Source organism: Colossoma macropomum, unplaced genomic scaffold (assembly GCF_904425465.1).
Source record: "Colossoma macropomum unplaced genomic scaffold, Colossoma_macropomum, whole genome shotgun sequence".
Taxonomy (NCBI): Eukaryota; Metazoa; Chordata; class Actinopteri; order Characiformes; family Serrasalmidae; genus Colossoma; species Colossoma macropomum.
The window spans coordinates 27,207,659-27,226,856 of NW_023494784.1; the positions used below are offsets into that span (position 1 = coordinate 27,207,659).

Here is a 19,198-nt window from a genome sequence, read left to right on the forward strand (position 1 = left end):
ATTTTTTAATTAAACTTTTAGTTATACTTTGTACTTTCACTGTTCGCAGCTACAGGTCATGTTGGTGTGCTAACGAGGACTTTCCTATTTGCTTCTGTTTTGCTGTATTCTGCAGATCAGGCAGGATGTACTGTTTTCTAATGGTTTGTCAGTCCTGTAATGAAGAAGTTCTTGGGTGTTCTACAGTTTTTTTGTTTGTTTTTTTTTTGGCCAATAAAAATTGTGATAATAGTTCTGCACTGCTGATGTTTTCACTTTTGATTTGCTATTGTCAAGTGTTTGAATACATCTGCACCGACTGACACAAAAAAGCGAAGGAAATAAACATTTTTAAATCATCATTTCCCTTAATACTTTTAATCTTTCCTTTTTTTGGCCAAATATTTTCAGTGGCCAAAATTTCAGTGAATGCCTATATATAATATCATGATAGTTTAAAACCTTTTCAGGATACACAGTATATGATATGATTTTTGCTCTTTTTTGAAGTTTTGTAAGTTGGAAGACAACAAAAACAAAACAAAACAAAAAACAAGTAGTGCCACATTCAAAAAAATATTAGGGATACCAATGATACTGAAATCATACTGGTATCAGAAAATGTTTAATTTAATAAAAAAAGGCAGTAGTAGCAGCATTTGTAACACTCCATATAAAACATATATTTTCTCCATAATGCTAATCCAAGTGGATCTAGTCCCAATTTCTGTGTTTACGTATCAGCAGTAGCAGATATGTACATGAAAAAATACTGGAGAAAAGCATTGGCCCAAAACTAAATGTATTACAGTAAAAACAGTATAGTAAGCATGTGAGTAAATCACGCAGCAAACACTGTCACTACTTTGTAAAAAGCAACAATGAGGGTGTATGAATGTTAACATTATTTTATTTTGTTGTTCAACCAAAAAAGTACTTACTGCAAGAACAAGCAGTAGTTGGATTTGTTGAATGTATCAGATGTATTCTGATTGGCTCTTGAGAGTGTGTTACAAGATTCAACGGAAACAGCCTATTTAGCCTAAGCAGAGCAGCAGCGAGTTGCAGCTGTCTGTACTTTTAACCAGCGAAAATACAAATTTTATGCTCTTACAAAAATAATTACTGGTATCTGGAGGCTTGAATGCACAGCTAGCCACCCACCGAAGCTCCACTACAGGCAGCAGTAACAGAAGCAGACAGCATTCAAGCTGCATACACAAATCCCGTTTGTCTGGCTAAAGTATGGAATATGACCAAATGTATTGTAATTTTTGCCAACTGCGTTGTTCAACCTCGATCTCCTACTGTGGGAGTGCTGCTCCCATGTCTCTCACAAACACTAAAGACGTTTTGGATTGGATTTACTTGATACGAGGCGGGACAGAGACAGACTACAGAAGTGCTGGTTAGTTGCACTAACTTTGGGCCAGATTACAGAAATGTGTTTTTAGATCATGGTTGTGTCAGATACGCACATTAATAACAGAAAAAGCACTTTAATCAGCATCTGATTAACGGTTGAACTGATAAATCGCTCAATCCCTACATTATACTGACGAAGATACGATGACAACAGATAATTCACTTTCATCCTCAGAAGACATGTTCTTCACCAAGTCTTGACTGAGGTCTCTTTTGATCCTCTTTCAACGCACCCGCAAACATCAGATTCAGATCAGATCAGGTCCAGTTAAACTGCAATGGATCTAGACGCCATTGTGGAACATTATGGAATTGCTTAACCTGTCAGGACTACAGAAGCTCAAACCCTCCATGCCTTAACCACTGTATGGTGACTCATGAGATTGTTATTGAATAATGGAAAATGGAGTTTTATGGAGAACACAGTAATCTGTAGCATAAGTTGAGCTTTGCCTTTAGACTTTTATTTGTCGTTCAGCTCTCAATTATGAGTGTAGTATGCAGAGACGCGTGATGTGGTTAAAAGCCCACAATTCCATCTGGTTCTGATCTACAGCCACTGTACTACACCATAACACCCTCCTCCATCTAGCCCCCTCCCTGTGAGTCAACATTACAGTTCATCCTCTACTACAAAGCCCTGTTCCTCCCACACACACACACACATCCAACCAAAACAAATTTGCCACACACACACACACACACACACACACACACACACACACACACACACACACAGAGAGATAGCTGTAATTCTGTAGCAGTAGAGAGTGAAGCTGGTTAATGAATGTGGCTCCAGAAAACAGAGCCAGATCACAGCACAGGACTGAGGGAGCTGGCAGCATGAGCACTGCCACAAAAACAACAAACCAAAATGCCAGCATGAGAGAGAGGGGAGAACACTGGACTGTACAGCATCACCCACTCTCCCTCACGCACACAGTTTAGAGTGGTACAGTCTTACTGTCATTCACCTAAACATACACAGTGCAATATGAACTCATTCACAAGCAAGACTTCTAGGGAATAATTGGAGTACTTAAGAATTCATTCATCCTGTATTTGAATGCTCTGTATTCAGTTCTCTGGGTAGTATTTGGAAGCTTTGTCTTTAAGAAAAAACTGTAGCCGAAAATAAATTTTAACAGCAAAAGCCTTAAGATCGACAGTGATGAATAGCGATTGTAAATATACGGAACTAAATTATAGCTGGTTTAACTTAGTGCAACATAAATTCATGGCACCTCACATCAGAGCGCAAGTAACTGAACTGCTTTCCACACGGTCAGATATGCCTTTAAAAATAAATAAATAATAAATAAATAAATAAATCATGTGGGTAGGGCTGAACAATTAGTTGCTTTTATATAAAAATCTGTAATTAGAACAGTGCAATTTTAATCATGTTTCACATTACTCAATACTGTTTTAAGTGGGAAAACTCAAAATAATAAAACACATAAAAACTCAATAATAATAACATGTGGACTTGCTAGTCCTCTTGGCAAAAAATATAAAACGCCTTGAGCTTAACCTATAGAAAAATATTACATCTAAACTGCGAATAGACATTTTTCCCCAAATTCCTCATCCCTGTATGTGGAAGCACTTTTCTGATGGCAAATTATTGGATGATAAGAAAATCAAGCTGGTATACCAAGGAGGCATGACAAGTTTGATGAAAGCAGGGGTGGGTGATACGGCCAAAATATTATGTCACCGTGTACCAAGAAGTTTTCACGATACACTCACAACATTTGGTTTTTCTGAGGTTCGATAAGACAAAACAGACAAAAAGTGCCACATTTTGAATATATAATAAAAATGAGCACAAATGATTTTTATTCAACACTTCACCTACTCTGCTACACTAATTCCAATCAAACAAGAGTAATTATTCTGTCTTTGTTATGAATTATGCAGTTGTCCAGCGTTCTTAAAGTACTGATAATCAAAACATGCTCAGAAAAATATGTTGTGACATACTGTGATGCTACTTATCACGATAACAATAAATGTTATATTGCCAAGCCCTAAATGTACATATAGTAAGCCTTATCGGAGTACCGCCACGTGTCCAATCCACACAGCCTCCAACTCGGCTCCAACATGTAAACAGTGTTAAAGCAGGTTTACAACAGTATAAACAGTAGATCTTTAATATTATTTTATTCAAAATCCCATTCACACGGTTCTACCGCTGTATCAGAAAACAGCCTCCTCCACACACTGCTAAAATAGCACAGGAGCTGCTCTGCAACTGCCACACCAACACGTTCAACACATTTAAGTGTATTATACTTTAAATATACTCCAATATGCTATGGAATGTGGGCGTGTGTGATTTGACTGGATCTCTGTTAAACTTACACTTCACTCGTGTACAAGTGAGAAAACGCGACAGGTTGAAAGGGCTCCTATTTTAAAAGGTGTAAAGGGGCATGTCTAGTGCAGCCAGCATAAACAGAAACACTGACTGAAATGGAAGCATATCTGTTCTGTCAGGCAGACGACTAAGAGGCTTGAAATACTATTTGTTCTTAAGGGTGCTTTGGAGAATTTTTGAGTATTCATTCAGAAATATCAACCTGCATTCAAAGCCTGTAAAATGCTGTTCGGGCCAATCCTGAACATTTCACATTTTTCATATCATTGGTTTAACTGTGAGATTTACACACAATCAACCATTTAAACCTGGAACTGTATTAGATCTCATGCAGAATGGATCAGCAGACATTTGCAGGTTTTCAGGTCTGGTTGGTTTGCGGTGTCGTCCACCCTCATCCTGCACATATCATTGCAAGTTTGACACACATTTCCTTCTCACATTACAATCCCACAGCACTGTAACACAGACACTAGACTGACAGTCCTCACAGTCCATAGCAGGCCTTATACTAGTAGATCTCTACTTCCCATGGAGACTGCAGCCTTCAATGTCCATTACATTCTTTAATGAAAACATTTCTCATCTAATTTAGCTGCAAGTAGGGCTGGGCGATAGAACGATAACGATAATTATTGCGATATAACTTTTCCTCGATAGAGCGATACGACATGTTCAATAAATGTTCGATATAATACACCATTCTCACACTTCCACGTTCAGCGAAAGCCTTCGTGGCGTTTTCTACTGCAAGGAAAGCGACACTACTCTGCTGTCGCCAGGAGAGGGCGCACTTCCGAGTTTTTCGACATGATTAGAGAGGGAGGGGGCCACGAGTAAGATAAGTCTTTAGCAACGGCTGAAACGCCAAGTTATACATTCCCTGCTTGAGTGGAGCGACCGGCGATCTGTTCTCCTGTGACCGAGTGTGAGTGACGAGGTCAGTGGTGTAACTACACTGTCCTACTGTGAACTCACCTCTTTCCGTATATCCTAACAAGCTTTAGCAGCGCTAAATCATAATCACAATCCTCACAACTACAGCGCTGTTGCAGCTCTTGGACAGTCATAATTTACTATTAGTGCATTCCCAAGCAACGAAAGTGAAAGAAAGAAGTAAGTTCATGTAAATTACAGCCCTGATTTATAAGAAAGTAAACTGAGGAAGCTGTGAGGCATTGGAGAGCAGGAGAGCACTATCTTTCCAGGCTAGCTGTTTTTAGCAGCTGGCTAACTTGAAGCAGCGCACTGTCACTCACACAACACGGAGAACAAGACACAAAAGCACTGCTTTCAGTTTAAACGTACCTAAAAGGAGGACTCTGTTTGTCTGGTGTTGATATTTTGCGGTTCACCCCTTAAACTACTACGATAGTACAGAGAAATCCAGTCGTCGCTAGCTGGTGTCTGAATACTGTGATGTCATTTGTAGCGGGGTAGCCGAGCGCTCGTCACCAGCTAAAAATAATCTGTTTTCTTTCTTAAATTATGACTATTACAAAAATAGCCATGCTTTTCCAGCTGGCAAAAACAGCTCACCAGACACTTTCTCCCACTCTCCCATGACAGATTTGTGAAATGTTCCATTGTTTGGCGAGTGTTCGTCATGTTCTGAACATAAAGGATAGTTTAAAACACGATATCGATTTCGAACGATATGAATTTTGTTTATCGTGATAACATTTTTGGCCATATCGCCCAGCTCTAGCTGCAAGTTATTCATAGTGAATAAATAAAAATGTGCTCTACTCTTACTTTCTGTAAGTTACTGCTCTTAATTAGTGGAGATAATGCTGAAAAAATGGTGACAAAAATGATAAACTAAAGGAAGGATGAAAAGAGGGGAAAACAATTAGTATTCATACTGGCACATCCTGCTCTAGGTCCAGGTGTTTGGCTCTGACCCAGAGGCTGGTGTAGGCTGGGAGCAAGAGAGAGTGAGAGAGAATGAGCACGAGAGTGACAGGGTGGAGGGCTCAAATACATTCCACAGAACAGAGCAGAGATAGGGAAATGGAAAAGACAACATCAGTGACACATTGGAACAGTCAGCCAAAGCTAGTGCCCCACATCTGTTTGTTTCTCTCCCTCTCCCACTCCCTGGAAAGCTAGGTCAAAGGGGAAGTTAGAGTAAAACTAGTGTTTAAAGAAAAAATTTCTAAATATGCAAAGGGTGTCTAAATGTACCGCTACGTTTACGGCCACACATACTTTTCATCATACTAAAATGATACTTTTGTGGCCGATACGGCACTGATTTTAAGAGGATAAAAATTCTTCTAACCAATAAATAATATCGGCCATATAGAATGTAATATTTACATTTAAGATCTTAAATTTAGTTCAACAGTATTATGTTGACAGGATTGTACTGCTCTGAAAGGTCAGACCACTTAAACAGATTTCACCCTATCAGGATACTGAAAGTTTGAAATCACCAAGTCCAAAAGTGCCAGTAATTATGGCTAAAATATCAATATAGGCCAAACTGTGGGTCTTCAATGGTGGCTGATATTATCGACCAACATATCAGTTGGGCTCTATTTATTAGCAACACCTCTTTTAGCTGTACTACAGATCCTGAGTCTCCTTGCACTGCAAATTTCAAATCTCAAACTCATGTAATTAGCTGGTAATTAGCTGATGTGTGTGTTGGACTAGAGAGAACACTTAAATGTGCAGTGCAGACCAGGCTTGGGAAACCCTGTCCTGGATTACTTTCAGCAGTAGCAAAAACTAGCAATTAAGATCAGCAGTGCTGGCACACTGAGCTCTGAGGTCAGTACATCTAAGCTGCTGTTGGACTCAGCAAACATACTGCAGCATTTTATATACTTAAATCTTCTAAAACTCTTGTGTGTCCACTGTGACAAAGCCCTCTGTTGTGTGTGTGAGCCCAGGCTTTTATGTGGCTTTAGGGAGAGGCTTGCAAACTTCCTGGAGTTGATGGAGTAGGTGGAGTTAAGAAGAGCAGCAGGTGCAGTTCTGCCATTTTGAGTTCCATTATAATGAAGGAGTCTGGTACACACGCACACGCACACGCACACGCACACACACACGCACACACACAATAGCCTGGTCCACAGGTTCGCCAAATAAAGAGCATACAGAGTTTCTCTAAACAGGAAGACACACCTTATACAGCCTGTAACCTTGCGAAATATAAATTCAACAGGACTCTACTTTTGAAAGTAGATGAGAATTCCAGCAGCCTGTTGAACTGTCTGCTTGTGTGTGCACTCTTGAGTGCACAGAAGCCAACAAAATGACCAACTACAGTGAGAGCGTAGTAAGGTTGCGACTTGAACAACTGCAAGCAGATTTCTGAGATATTAATACTACTGCTTTTAAAAATACTGCATCCAACACATGTTTAAGTCATAATCATGTAAGGAATGCTACAGCTATTTGTGGAGTCTACATTTGAGATACTGTGGGGCAGTAATACTAACACAGGACTCAAACTCGACTCCTCTCCCCCTCTCTCGCTCTACCAAACATCAGATGACCCAGCAAAGAAACGTGTTAAGAGTTTGCTTGTTTTGTGAGCTAATTCACACCACAGCAGCTAAAAGTACAAACTCTTGGCCACTGCGAAAATTACGTTTCAATAGTTAGCAATCAACACAAATAAAACATGCTTAGGATTAACCATTAAGTGAAAATGAACCAATTATCGATTAAGTCTACTAGTTAAAAACACATTCATTTTATTTCATTTCCGGTAAACAACAGATCCATGAATAAGCAGGTTTATCATTCAAGTTGAGGAACATTTCTAAATTGTATGCATGAGGGCGCAACAGGCAGCTGGTTCTGATAGATGAAGCATGCAGCTAACAATAGTGGTGTTTGAGAGGATGAGAGCACAACTACGACATACCATCATGAAAGCAAATATTCGCAAGGAAAAGGCAGACAAATATTCAGTCAACTCTGTTCTCTGCAAGACAGAAGAGCTGAGTAATGAAAATATTTCTTGTTATTGTAATAAATTATATGACTGTCATAATATGCTTGTCTGACCATATTGTGAATATTATCAGTAAAAATCATTTCCCAATTGTGTGCTTGATTAAAAAGAAGGCATAATTAGTCCTGGTAATAGCATTTAGTTCATCACAGTATATGAAATGCTGACTCTCTGAATCTCACACATACAAACACACACACACACACACACACGTATACACGTGAAGTTACTTCACAGTAAGCCGGATAACCATGACTACCATGTTATTACAGCAGAGATTAATGTATTTGTCAATAGAATATGCCAAATATTGGATGTCAGTTTGCCTTGACAGAATTATGCAGGCGGGGGCAGGACAAATGATTCCGATTATCTGTGGGAGCAGGTGAGAGAGGGATGAAATTTTGCAAAAGTGGGACTGAAAATGTCCAGCACTAAGAAAAGTGTGATGCACGGTGGTGTGAGGAAATCACATCATGGTATTTATGCTCCTTTTAACTTGGGCTAATAATTAATAGCAAATAGAACTTTAGAATATCCAACTTTCAACAACCCATCCTTCTATACAGGGAGATTCACTCGAAAGAGGCCCCGAATATTTAGTTGTAACTCCTATTAAGATGAAGCAATCTGAACCAAAAAAAATGTGCTACATATCTTGACATATGTGTAACCGATTGCATTACATGCGATGCTGGAATTGATCTCTGTTTTCTGCCAGACACATTTTGGCGTGGCGCTCCATGTTCCTGAACATATCGGCAAGCCTTAGAGAGGTTAAACGTCGCAACAGCTGTCCAGCGCCTACCTCATCGCTCCAACACAGGGGCATCCCAGCTTGTTCAAAGCTCCATATACTGAGGATCACATTGCTCGTTTCGTTCAGATTGCTTTGTCATAGCGAGAGTTATTACAGAATATTTGGGGCCTCTTTCGAGTGAATCTCCCTGTATATCTTGAACATTCTACAGCTGTCAGCCCCTTGGTTTAAATAAAAAATAGGTTCTTACATAGGACATGTTTAATATGGTTTCTAGTCCACCTATCATTACTACATTTCACAGTCCATCCAAGACCATACAAGAATTCAGCTGTGTGCGCACTGATAAATGCATGCATATCAAATAATTTACAACAGTTTTAAAACATGTTTCAGCTAATCAGATTTAAGAACTAGAAATACCAGTTTTATAACTGATACTGTGTCCTTGATTTTAATATTTCAGATCAGTCAATGATTGACTGTCGACTAACGATAATTTGTTATTGGTCAAAAGAACATCCCTAAAACATTAACCAGTAAGTTGAATCTTTTGCAGCATTTTCAGTTGAAAATGATTTCTATAAACTGCAGTCACAACAGAATGCATACTCAGGGTTCTCACTCTTTCTAGGAAATATTTTCCAGGACAAATTGCAGAACAATTTCCATGATTTATATATACACACACACACACACACACACACACACACACACACACACACACACACACAACAGCTGTTGCTCATGAAAGTTCATATTAAAATAATGCACAACTGCAGACATCCTTAACAATAAAGTCAACAATACAACCACTAATGACTTCTTATTGACTGAGTGATATACTTCCACTGACTTAGAGGAACCATTCCTGAACCAATCATGATTGATCAAAAGTTCTAATACAATATTAGAAGTGAACATACACACTGCAAGAATGCAGCCTCAAATCTAGCTACATGTGTAGCACTGCTAACTACAACAAGAATGGACACTAACTGGGCATTAGCAGCTAAAATATATACACGCAATGGTTTAATGGCCAAACTTTACACTTTTCTAGGACTTCACTAATATTTCCAGGACTTCATCAATTTCCTTTTTTTCCCCCCAAATATTTTCCAGTCTGTAGATTTCTAGGTTTTCCAGGACATGTGGGAACTTGTGCATTTCTAGTTCTTACTCATAACTAATTCTTACTTATTTCCTAAATGCATTGTCATTGTCAGGATCCTATATATGCTGCTACATGTTTACCGATAAAGAACACTTGCTTCACCAGACTTTCAAAACACATCATCATCTTAATACTGTGAAACAGGTTCTATAAGCTGTTTAATTTTTCAAAAGGCAGGAAGCAGGTGTTCTCCAACTTAAACAATGTAGCGGTGTAGGTTTTATCTCAGCATTTTACTAACAGTACAAAAAATCACATACATTTTCATTCAGTGAGGGTTGGAATTCTGAATCATTCTAACCTGCTACACTGTTTTACAGAAAAGATATACCCCTACCCCCCACCACCATGACTGGCTTATCTGCCTCTCCCCAAAACAAACACACACACACACACACACACACAAAATCTCAGGTTGCTAGGAGCTAGAAACAGAATCACAGCTACCAGATCACACAGTAAACTGGATTTCCTCTACCCCAGCCAGAGCTAAATACCCAAATACTAAACTACTCAACCTCAAGCACATAGTGTCTGTCAAAAAACAGCCACAAATGACCTACAACAATGTTCCATTGTTAGATGTCCAGAAATTAACTGCATTGCCTGGGGGAAAATATACTAAAGTATACTTTATACTATAGACAATAAAAAAAAAAAATCACTAGCATATCTTTCCATATCCAAGATTTCTAACATAGGCTGAACGAAGAGGGGAAAGAATGAGGATTTAAAGATGTCAGTGACCTCTAACTACGGTCTTTTCTCCCTGAGCCATAAAGAATCTGATCGACCAATGAGTAATGAACTTAGTGCCAGTCGTTTACGTTTTGTTTCAAGGCCACTGCAACTCATTTTTAAACTAAGTGCATGTTGAATGAGGCAAATGGTTCTATAAATCAATCAATGCTACCTAACACTTACTAAAGTACTTTCTTCTGTTGCCTTTCAAGTTGTTTAGAGATGCATGTGTGTTTACTCTCAATGTACTTTCCATGGGATGCCTCAGTTTCTTTTTGAAAGCACTTAAAATGACTTGCAGCCAAATTCTGCATCACATTTCCATGCCTTGTGTATGACGCTTGTGCATACGTTAATAAACTAATATTACACTTTGTTACTCGGCTTTCTTTCATAGTTATATTCTGCCATTTTACTTAAGCTTACTACCACAGTTATCTCAGTGATTCTGGCATACTCACTGCAGTTAGGAGGAAACCCTTTTTCTCACTTATAGACCTAAAAAAATCACTAGTATTATTCATAACAAAGATTCATCTCCTATTATGAGCTAAGGGGAGGAAAAATCGTGAGTGGCTGCTCACTATAACATTAATTGCAAATGCTGCTGAATCTTAAATACCATTTTAGTCATTGTTTGGGTCTTCTGAACTTCCGGCCTCTGCACTGACTGTCAAAAAGTATGTCAAACTAAACATTACTAACATTTGCTTTTAAGTCTATATAATAACACATCAGATCTTCAATTAACAAATTACCTGTTTTATTGTGCAATTAATAAATGAATATTTTGGCATCACTAAAGGTGTTCTGTGCAAACATGTAGCAATGGAACTCTGATTTAGCAATCTCAGAGACAAAGGTGCAGTCATGCTGTCTGACACAAAAAGGCCAACTCTCTCATGCTGGGACAAGATCTTATGTTTACAATGAGTCTGCCTTATCTTCCTGTTTCACAAGGAGGGAGGGGGAGGGAGAGAGAAGGAAAGAGAGGGAGAGAGACACATACAGACAGACAGAATGTAACAGATGAATTTCATCACCATGAGCAAGATGTTCATTACAGGGAATCAGACAGAGCTCTCCAGCTCTCTTTAAACCTCGCCCTGTTAGCACACACAGTGAATTCTCAAGGATTCATCACTGGCTCCCTGTAAGGACAAGACTGGGTTCTCAACCTCCACTCTAACACTCCATAAACACACACAAGCAATGGCCAAATTACTGAGTTGTTTTCTGCTTTCACTGCTTTAAATAGATTTTGTAAACAGCTGCCAGCTATAATGTTGGGTTTTTTTGCATACAAGAAGGAAAATTCAGGTACCTGCATATATAAAAAATAATAATAATAAAAATCTCCATTTTATTCCATACTAATTTTTCAACCACATTTGAATACAACTGCTGCCTTTTACATTGTGTCAATTTCACAATAAGTGTACCAATAAAAATGATGCAAAAAACATGAAGTAAAATCCTATATTAAACGTTAATTTTTTCCCTCTCCTGTAAAGTTGCCATTTTTGAGATAAGTGGTGTTTTTTTTTTCTTGAACAGCAACAACATGCAAAATGTATGTATGTAAGTATGTCAGGAAATAGTGCTGACAGTAGTTTCAGAAAAACAAGCTCTTTAACTGATTAGGAGTTTGAACTTGTTTGAATGCGTTCATACCTGAACAAATGTTTGTGATACAAACCTACAGTCTGTGTAATAACAGTGCAGAGAGAAAGGTATTTCTCCTATTTCTGTTCCAGCGAAGACGAGATGGAAAGATAGTGAATGAGACACATCCCTCAACTCCCCACATACACAGACACACACCTTTACCACAACTGTTAGCACTGTGGAATGCCATCCACAGGTACAGGTACCTGCTTGCAGTTCGGCACCACATGCCTGCTGCTGCTCTAGCTTTCACCAGTTTTAACAGTTGAGAACAAACAGAAACATGAGTTGATCATTAACGGCCAAAGTGTGAAAGAAATGCCATAGCAATGGCACGAGTGACAACAGAATTATTCACCAATAAAAGGAACAAGACACGAAATATCCAGCAATGTTAAGGAGAAATAAACAGCCAGGTCATGTCTGAATAAGTGCAATGGAGTGGATCAGGACCATATGCTTCACTCTGATTATGCTGACACACACTGTGTGTTCTGTGTTCAAACTGCTCATGGCAAACATGGGTAAAGGAAGAACAGAGGGTTTGTAAATGGACCGAGTCATCAGATATGTTCAAGCTTTCCAAACATATTCCTTATAGAACTCCATTCTAATACGCCACCACACAACTGTCCTCTAAACAACAGGCTCCATGGTGACTGTGACCATGTGGCCCTGAGGCTTCCAGACTGAGACACGTTTCCAAGAGAGAATAAAAAACCTTCTGAAACATTCCCAAAGCTTTTCATTTCCAAATCCAGACAGTTATATTTCTTATTGCTGCAAAGCCATAACAACAGGGTCTTTTATTAAACAGCTTTAAACAAAAGCACATGCAATTGTCTAATTAGAATAGTATGCCACAACCTCACATCCTTACCCGTATCGGTGCTGTAGAGAAGCGGATCTTCCTCCTTGGTGAATGTTCTTCATCTTCTGAAAGACCAGCCAATTCTTCATACTCCTCATAGCACTGATCATCATCTTCTTCATCATCTTCCTCATCATCTTCCTCATCCTCCTCTTCCCTCTGCTCCTCATCCTTGCTCTGAATGGGTTCTGTCTCCTTATCATCCACAAAGGCTGCATTCTCAAAACTATAAAACACTGGAGACGTTTTTCCAGATTCATCCTGATCTTGTTCACTTTCTTCCTCCTCCTCTTCCTCCTCCTCCTCCTCATCACAATGTTTGATGCTCTCTTTTTCCATTGGCTCCTCTCTCTGCTCCCCTGTATGTTGTTCTGGTGCCTGAGATACGTCTTCCTCCTGCTGCTTGACCTCTGCGACCTTCTGTAGGTCTTCTTGGGGTGATGGAATTGCAGGTGTTCCAGTCAGGCCTGCCTTGAGTGATTCAGCATTGAGCTGCTTTTTCAGCTTCACCTCCTCAAACACATTACCATCCACACACTTATCCTCATCCTCACTTTCTGAGGACTCATTCTGGACCACCACAAGCTCGGCTCGAACCACTCCTGCCCCAGCAGGATCCAAGCTTGGTGGGGACTGTGGAGGTAGCTTGTCCTTGGATGGGGTCCGCACCAGACCGGAGCCACTCTTTGCTATCTCTGGGCTCTTGACCTTGTTGTAAAAACTGCTGACAAAAGGTGAAGGCTTTTGATCTTTAGGAGATGGACTGGCAGGTTTAGTTTCCTCGCTGCCTGTGAATGATTTGGTAAAACCATCACGTGAGGAGGAACGCTTGACCGGGCTTGTGGCAGTGGGTGAAAGGGGCTCGTCATTGTTTTTAGTCGTGGGAGAGGTGGGTTTGTAGGGTGCCGGGCAGACCGGCGAGCTAGATTTGAATGCAAAGTCACTAGTGGGCGAGGTTGGTTTGAGAGGTGAGTGAAGTGGTTTGGAATCAGTATTTGGTGAGGTTGTTTTTTGTAAGTGGTCACTAAAATTTGAAGCTGGTTTGTGAGTACTATCACATACAGGTGATGTGGGCGTTGAACCTTCTGCAGGGCTACACACCTTCTCTAGAGTTTTAGCTGACACTTTCTCTTCGTTGTCATTATCTGTCATGAAGTTCTCCAGTCGTCTGGATATGGGACCTGCATTTAGTAATCTATGGACCGGTTTTGATTCCTCAAACTCCTTCTCCTCCGACACACTCCTGTCCTGTGATGTAGGGCTACAGTCTGTTTTAATAATGTTGTTGCTATTTTCGGTAGCCCCTCCAGGTCTCCTGCCTGCTCTCCTCTCTTCACACACACTCCCCTGGGACACCCGGCCCGAGGCCCTGCCCGGAGCTGGCCTCTCTACAGCAGGCTGTTCCTTTATCCCTCTCTCAAAGAGTTTTCTAGTCACTGAGAACTTCTCTGCCAATGCTGCTTTGTCTATTTCGCCATCCTCCCCCTTTGGGGTCTTGTCTGAGCTCGGCACTTCCAGGCCAGTGGGGCTGCTCAGGCTACTTTTGCTGGAGCCAACAGGAAATTTTGGCAGCGAGGGGACCTGAGACGTGTCCGTTTTCAGAGCGGGCTTCACCTCCTGAGTCTCCTGCTGTTGCTGCTGCTGCTGCTGGCTATCCATTTGCAGGAAAATGTTCTTTATCTTGTTCACCCTGTTGCCAAACGGTCGCCCCCTTGTGTCCTCCCGGGGGTCACTGGAGCCATTAGCATATGACTTGGATGAGCTGTCGGATTTAGTCCCATCAAAGGAGCACTTAATGGCGTGGAAGTCCGACTTGTAGGCATTTCTGTGCGGAGAGGCACTCCGCAAAGTCCTCTCCCCTTTGCTCTCAGCCTTGATCATTTTCACACACTCACTCTCAGAGTCGAGAACTTAAAAGCGGCCGAGCGGAGAGGCTCCAAATCCGGATTTCCAGATCCGCAATCTATGAGCAGCCGATGTCCTTTATCCTACTCGTACGATGCCATAAGTACTGCGGAGCTGCTCAGATGCATTCTTTAAAATTAAGCAGAGGGTAGATATCTGCAAAAAAGACAAAAAAACTGGCTTTAGATCGGGAAACGGTCTCACTGAACGTGTGTTTGTTCCACACTGTGAGCCCCGACCAGTTAGGCTACTCAGTCAGACTACAGTGTGGCTATGCTACATATCTTACCACCACCAAGCAGGACTAGCTGAGGCGTTAAAAGATCCTATTTAGTCACGTTTAGACTTTAACTCTCATTAAGTTTACCTCACGTTGTTGGCTCAGATTATTTTAAGTATAAAGTGTGCTTTAGACAAGATTAGCCAGATCGTTCGAGATCAAAAACCGCCCAAATGGGATAAAAAACTTCATCGAAAACCAGCCCCGTCCACTCCTGACAAGTCAAACATACAACAAAGACCTTTTTTTCTGAATACAAACCCTGTGCAGCAGTTGGCTAACCGGCGTGAAGAGTCGAGAGAAGTTTCGCTGAAAGCGAGTGTGGAAGTTCAGTAAAGTCGGAGCCTCCAGCAGCCACGCGGGCCTCAACTCTTACCTTCACCGAAACGCCATCGTTACAGAGCCGCTCCGCTTCTTCACTCGGAGCAAACTTGTCATATCTTCTCCGCCATCGTCCTCTACCCCGCTCTCTCCCTCTCCCTGATGAAAACTCACACAGACCTGTCGCGCCGCCGCCGCTCGTTCCCGTATGGCGCGCGTGCACGAGCGCATTCCTCGGCTGCTAAATCCCAACCCCCTTCCTGAGGGCGCGCGCGGGCGCGGGAGCGCGCAGACAAGCAGACAGAGGGGAGGCCCGGGAATGGCGTGGGAAAAAAAAAGAAACATTCCGACCGACCCTCTCAGCAACGCTGTCTGTAGAAAGAGAAAAGAATGAAAGCACCAATGTGCTTCGGGACGGTGTTTCACAGCGGTGAAGTGGCTTTATACCTTGTCTTTCTCTCTCTTCTCCCAGGGGCTCCGACTCTTTTTCCACAACAAACAACAAAGAAAAACGGAAACAGGACTACAGGACGGGCTACCTGCGCCCCAAGCAGCCGTTTGATGGGGAAATGTTTCAATATTTCTGCATAATTCAGTCACTGAGATTTAAGCAGAGTCGTGTCTGTCAGAGTTGGTTGATGTAAAATAGTGCATTGTAAAAAAAAATTATCAACTCAGATTTCCGTACAGTGGTGGTGAAGAACCAGGGGTCGCGCTGTCTACGACTCAGATATAGCCATTGTATTTACTATCCGAAACTACCAGTGAACTCTCACGTCTTCTACATTTTTGGATACGATTTTGCCCTACAATGGCTTGCAAGGAGCCCACTGCCATGAATGTATTCTACTATATCTCGTAAAGGCCAACCTTGTCATATAATACCTTTACTTTCATGTAGTTTTAAAGGTTTTAAACGAACGACAGACGTCTGGTTCCTAGCACTACCATTAAGAACAGTTCAGACTCGGTACGTTTCTCTATTGTGGTGTAATCAGTACATCCTGCTCGACCTTGTTTACATCTTAAAAAAGTCAGTGGTGTTCCCTTAACGCATTTTCAGTTTGAGTTTTTGTTGGCACAACTTTGGAAGCTAATGCTATATATATATATATATATATATATGTGTGTGTGTGTGTATAGTGTATATACATATATATATATATATATATATATATATATATATATATATATATATGTATATATATAGAGAGAGAGAGAGTTTAGCTAGTAATTTAGTTTATTTAGTTTACTGTGAGTTGCTCTCATCCTTCTCGCAGCAGAATGATATTAGCCAACTAGCTGTGCCTCAGGGTGATGAGAGAAAAGTATTCAAATGTGAGAAATTCTTTTTTTATGCCACATAAACTTTCAAATCTGTTCTTACTTGCAAACATCTACTCCATTATTTAGATAGGTAAAAACTATAGTAAATATTGCACTGTTGTAAAATCTCCATATTTAGAATGTAAGCCTAATAGTTCATTAGTCAACTTTTATTGTGTCCTTCTGGCAGTCTGGCAGTGCATAATAAGAGTTTACCAGGTGCAGTTTGAGACAAAGTCTTTCATAAGGAGCCGGACATTTTTGCTGTATTGATGCACCCTTTTGCACTACACAAAGGTGAATGGTTATATATTGTGCCAAACTCAGCAGCTCGTTTTGGGCGTTTCCCAGTGTCTACTGAACACAAAGTAAGTGGGTCACAGTCACAGGGTGATGTGGCAGTTGGAGCCGGGCGCAGTCACTTCCAGCCCTGCATTCACACATGTCTGACTTTTATTCCTAACAGATCTCTGTTCTGGCGAATGACTACAGAGGGCCTCATTCAATCAGTCAAATTACCATGAAATGCTTATGTAACAGCGTTTTTATAGAGTAAGGTCTATTGCACTAAAACAATTGGAGATGTTTCAGAGCCGTAAAATGCAACCATATGTTATTATAGAGATAAAGCACTTAACTTCATCTCCTTGTTCACTATGGGAATGAAAATTGTAGCTACAAAAACTATTTGGATATAGTCCCATAAATTACACAGTGGATAAGGGGTAAGTCTTCACTGACTTCCTCTGCAGTGTGTCTTTGGCTTGGCTTGGGTGATTGTGCCCTTAAAGACAGTTGCCTCAGCACCAATGCAGTTTATATGAGATTAGATGCAAAATGAGTGTGGATACTGTGTCTAGATGACCAACCCTACTTGTGAGGTTCATGTTGTGCTTCATAAGGGTTAAAAATATTTAAATGGCCACAGTGTTACTGCACTTATCCCTCATTCCTCCATTTAAACACATTCAAACAGTCTCAGGTCTGGAGATGAAGAGAAACAACCTCACCATTTGGTATTACTGATGGACATATAGAGATGCTGCTTATTACATGAAGATTGCTCAATCAAGTATTAACTCTTCATAGAAACGTGAACATGCTGGTGTTGCCTTCATTAGTATTATGATTTTACAGTGGATGAGACATTATAATAAACTCAACGTTAAGTTTTATAGTGACAGCTGCCAGTCAGAGGTTTGATAAACTTTGCATAAATTTCAATTTATGTCAGTTTGACCAGAAATTGTCAAATTTAAAAGCTAAGTATCACTCACGCAATGCACAGCAATGAATATCTGTAGATGGAGCAAACCAAAATCCTCTAATAGAGATATCTTTTAGACTGTGACTTGGCAGATAATGCTGAAGCAGATGGTGAACTATTTTACCCATGCATGTTCTCTACGCTTTTCTGTTTCTCTCTGCTCCAGGGATGACCCAATGTACATATTTAATCATATGATACATGAAAAATTAACTGCAATTAATAACATGGAGAAAGGTTCAGATAATCTGGAAGAATGCATATTTACAGGGCAACACTGTCTTTAAATTATAAGTCTGTGAATGTGAGGAGATCATTTCAAAAAGCTCAGAAAGTTTCCTGAAGGACATTCCAGCCCATTTATGTCTTTCTACTTTTTTAAAGACACAGTGAGAAATACTCAGTGGCATCAGAAGGTTTTTTCCCCCCAAATGAGTTGGGGTCTTGTGGCATTTCCGTCAGCAATCTGCGCTCTCATTTCAGCTTGACTGAAAGCAGCGTTATCTGATGAGCTCAGCTTAACAGAGTCATTCACTTCTCTTCTCGTACACAACTGATGTAATCATCTCCTAGCTCTAGGCGCAACAAACTTATAGTCATCTCCCCGTCACATTGTGCCTAGAGATGAGAAAAGATTATATCAGTTGTGTATGTTACTTTGTTTATGAATGTAACTGTATTTATGAATGGCACAAGTCCTACAAACTGTGACATTATGGCTGACCATTTAAAAGCAAAACGAATCTTAGATTAACATAAAAGAAAGAAAAATGTGTATGAACACTGCAGTTGATAATTCTCCTAACTTGGCTGGCGAGAGTAAGTGTTAAGCACTTTTACTCGGGAGTGCATGCATGGCTGGCTCCAGTACCACTGCCCACGCACATGAGGCCCGCATGTGTGCACTGACTCCTGCATGCCTCCTGCATCTCCTAGTAACCACGAGCCTGAAAAGCAGACAGGCAATTATTAAGGGCAGCCCTTCCTTTTCCCTCATGTCCCTGGAGTAGAACTGTTTTGTTAAGTAAACTGTAGTTAAGTCAACCGCCCTGCTACCGTATACTGAACCAATGACTCAAAAGACTAAAAAAAAGAAAAAGAAAAATCAGTCCAGGCTTT

The 19,198-nt window shown here is 40.5% G+C and overlaps 1 protein-coding gene across 5 annotated transcripts in view; it reads right to left on the reverse strand.

Annotated features, from left to right (window-relative positions):
• Positions 1-15,669, reverse strand: part of ppp1r9ala (protein phosphatase 1 regulatory subunit 9A-like A) — a 35,076-nt gene extending 19,407 nt beyond the window's left edge. For 4 of the 5 annotated variants that reach the window (XM_036566390.1, XM_036566409.1, XM_036566427.1 and 1 more), the window contains exons 1-2: positions 15,542-15,669; positions 12,990-15,041 (exon numbers count right to left, since the gene is read on the reverse strand). In XM_036566390.1, coding sequence (XP_036422283.1) covers positions 12,990-14,861 — 1,872 coding nt within the window. In that variant the 5' untranslated portion in view covers positions 14,862-15,041; positions 15,542-15,669. Of the gene's footprint in view, positions 1-12,989; positions 15,042-15,426 lie in introns of all 5 variants that reach the window. The other variant, XM_036566401.1, reaches the window with a different exon arrangement.
• Positions 15,670-19,198: the final 3,529 nt, after the last annotated feature.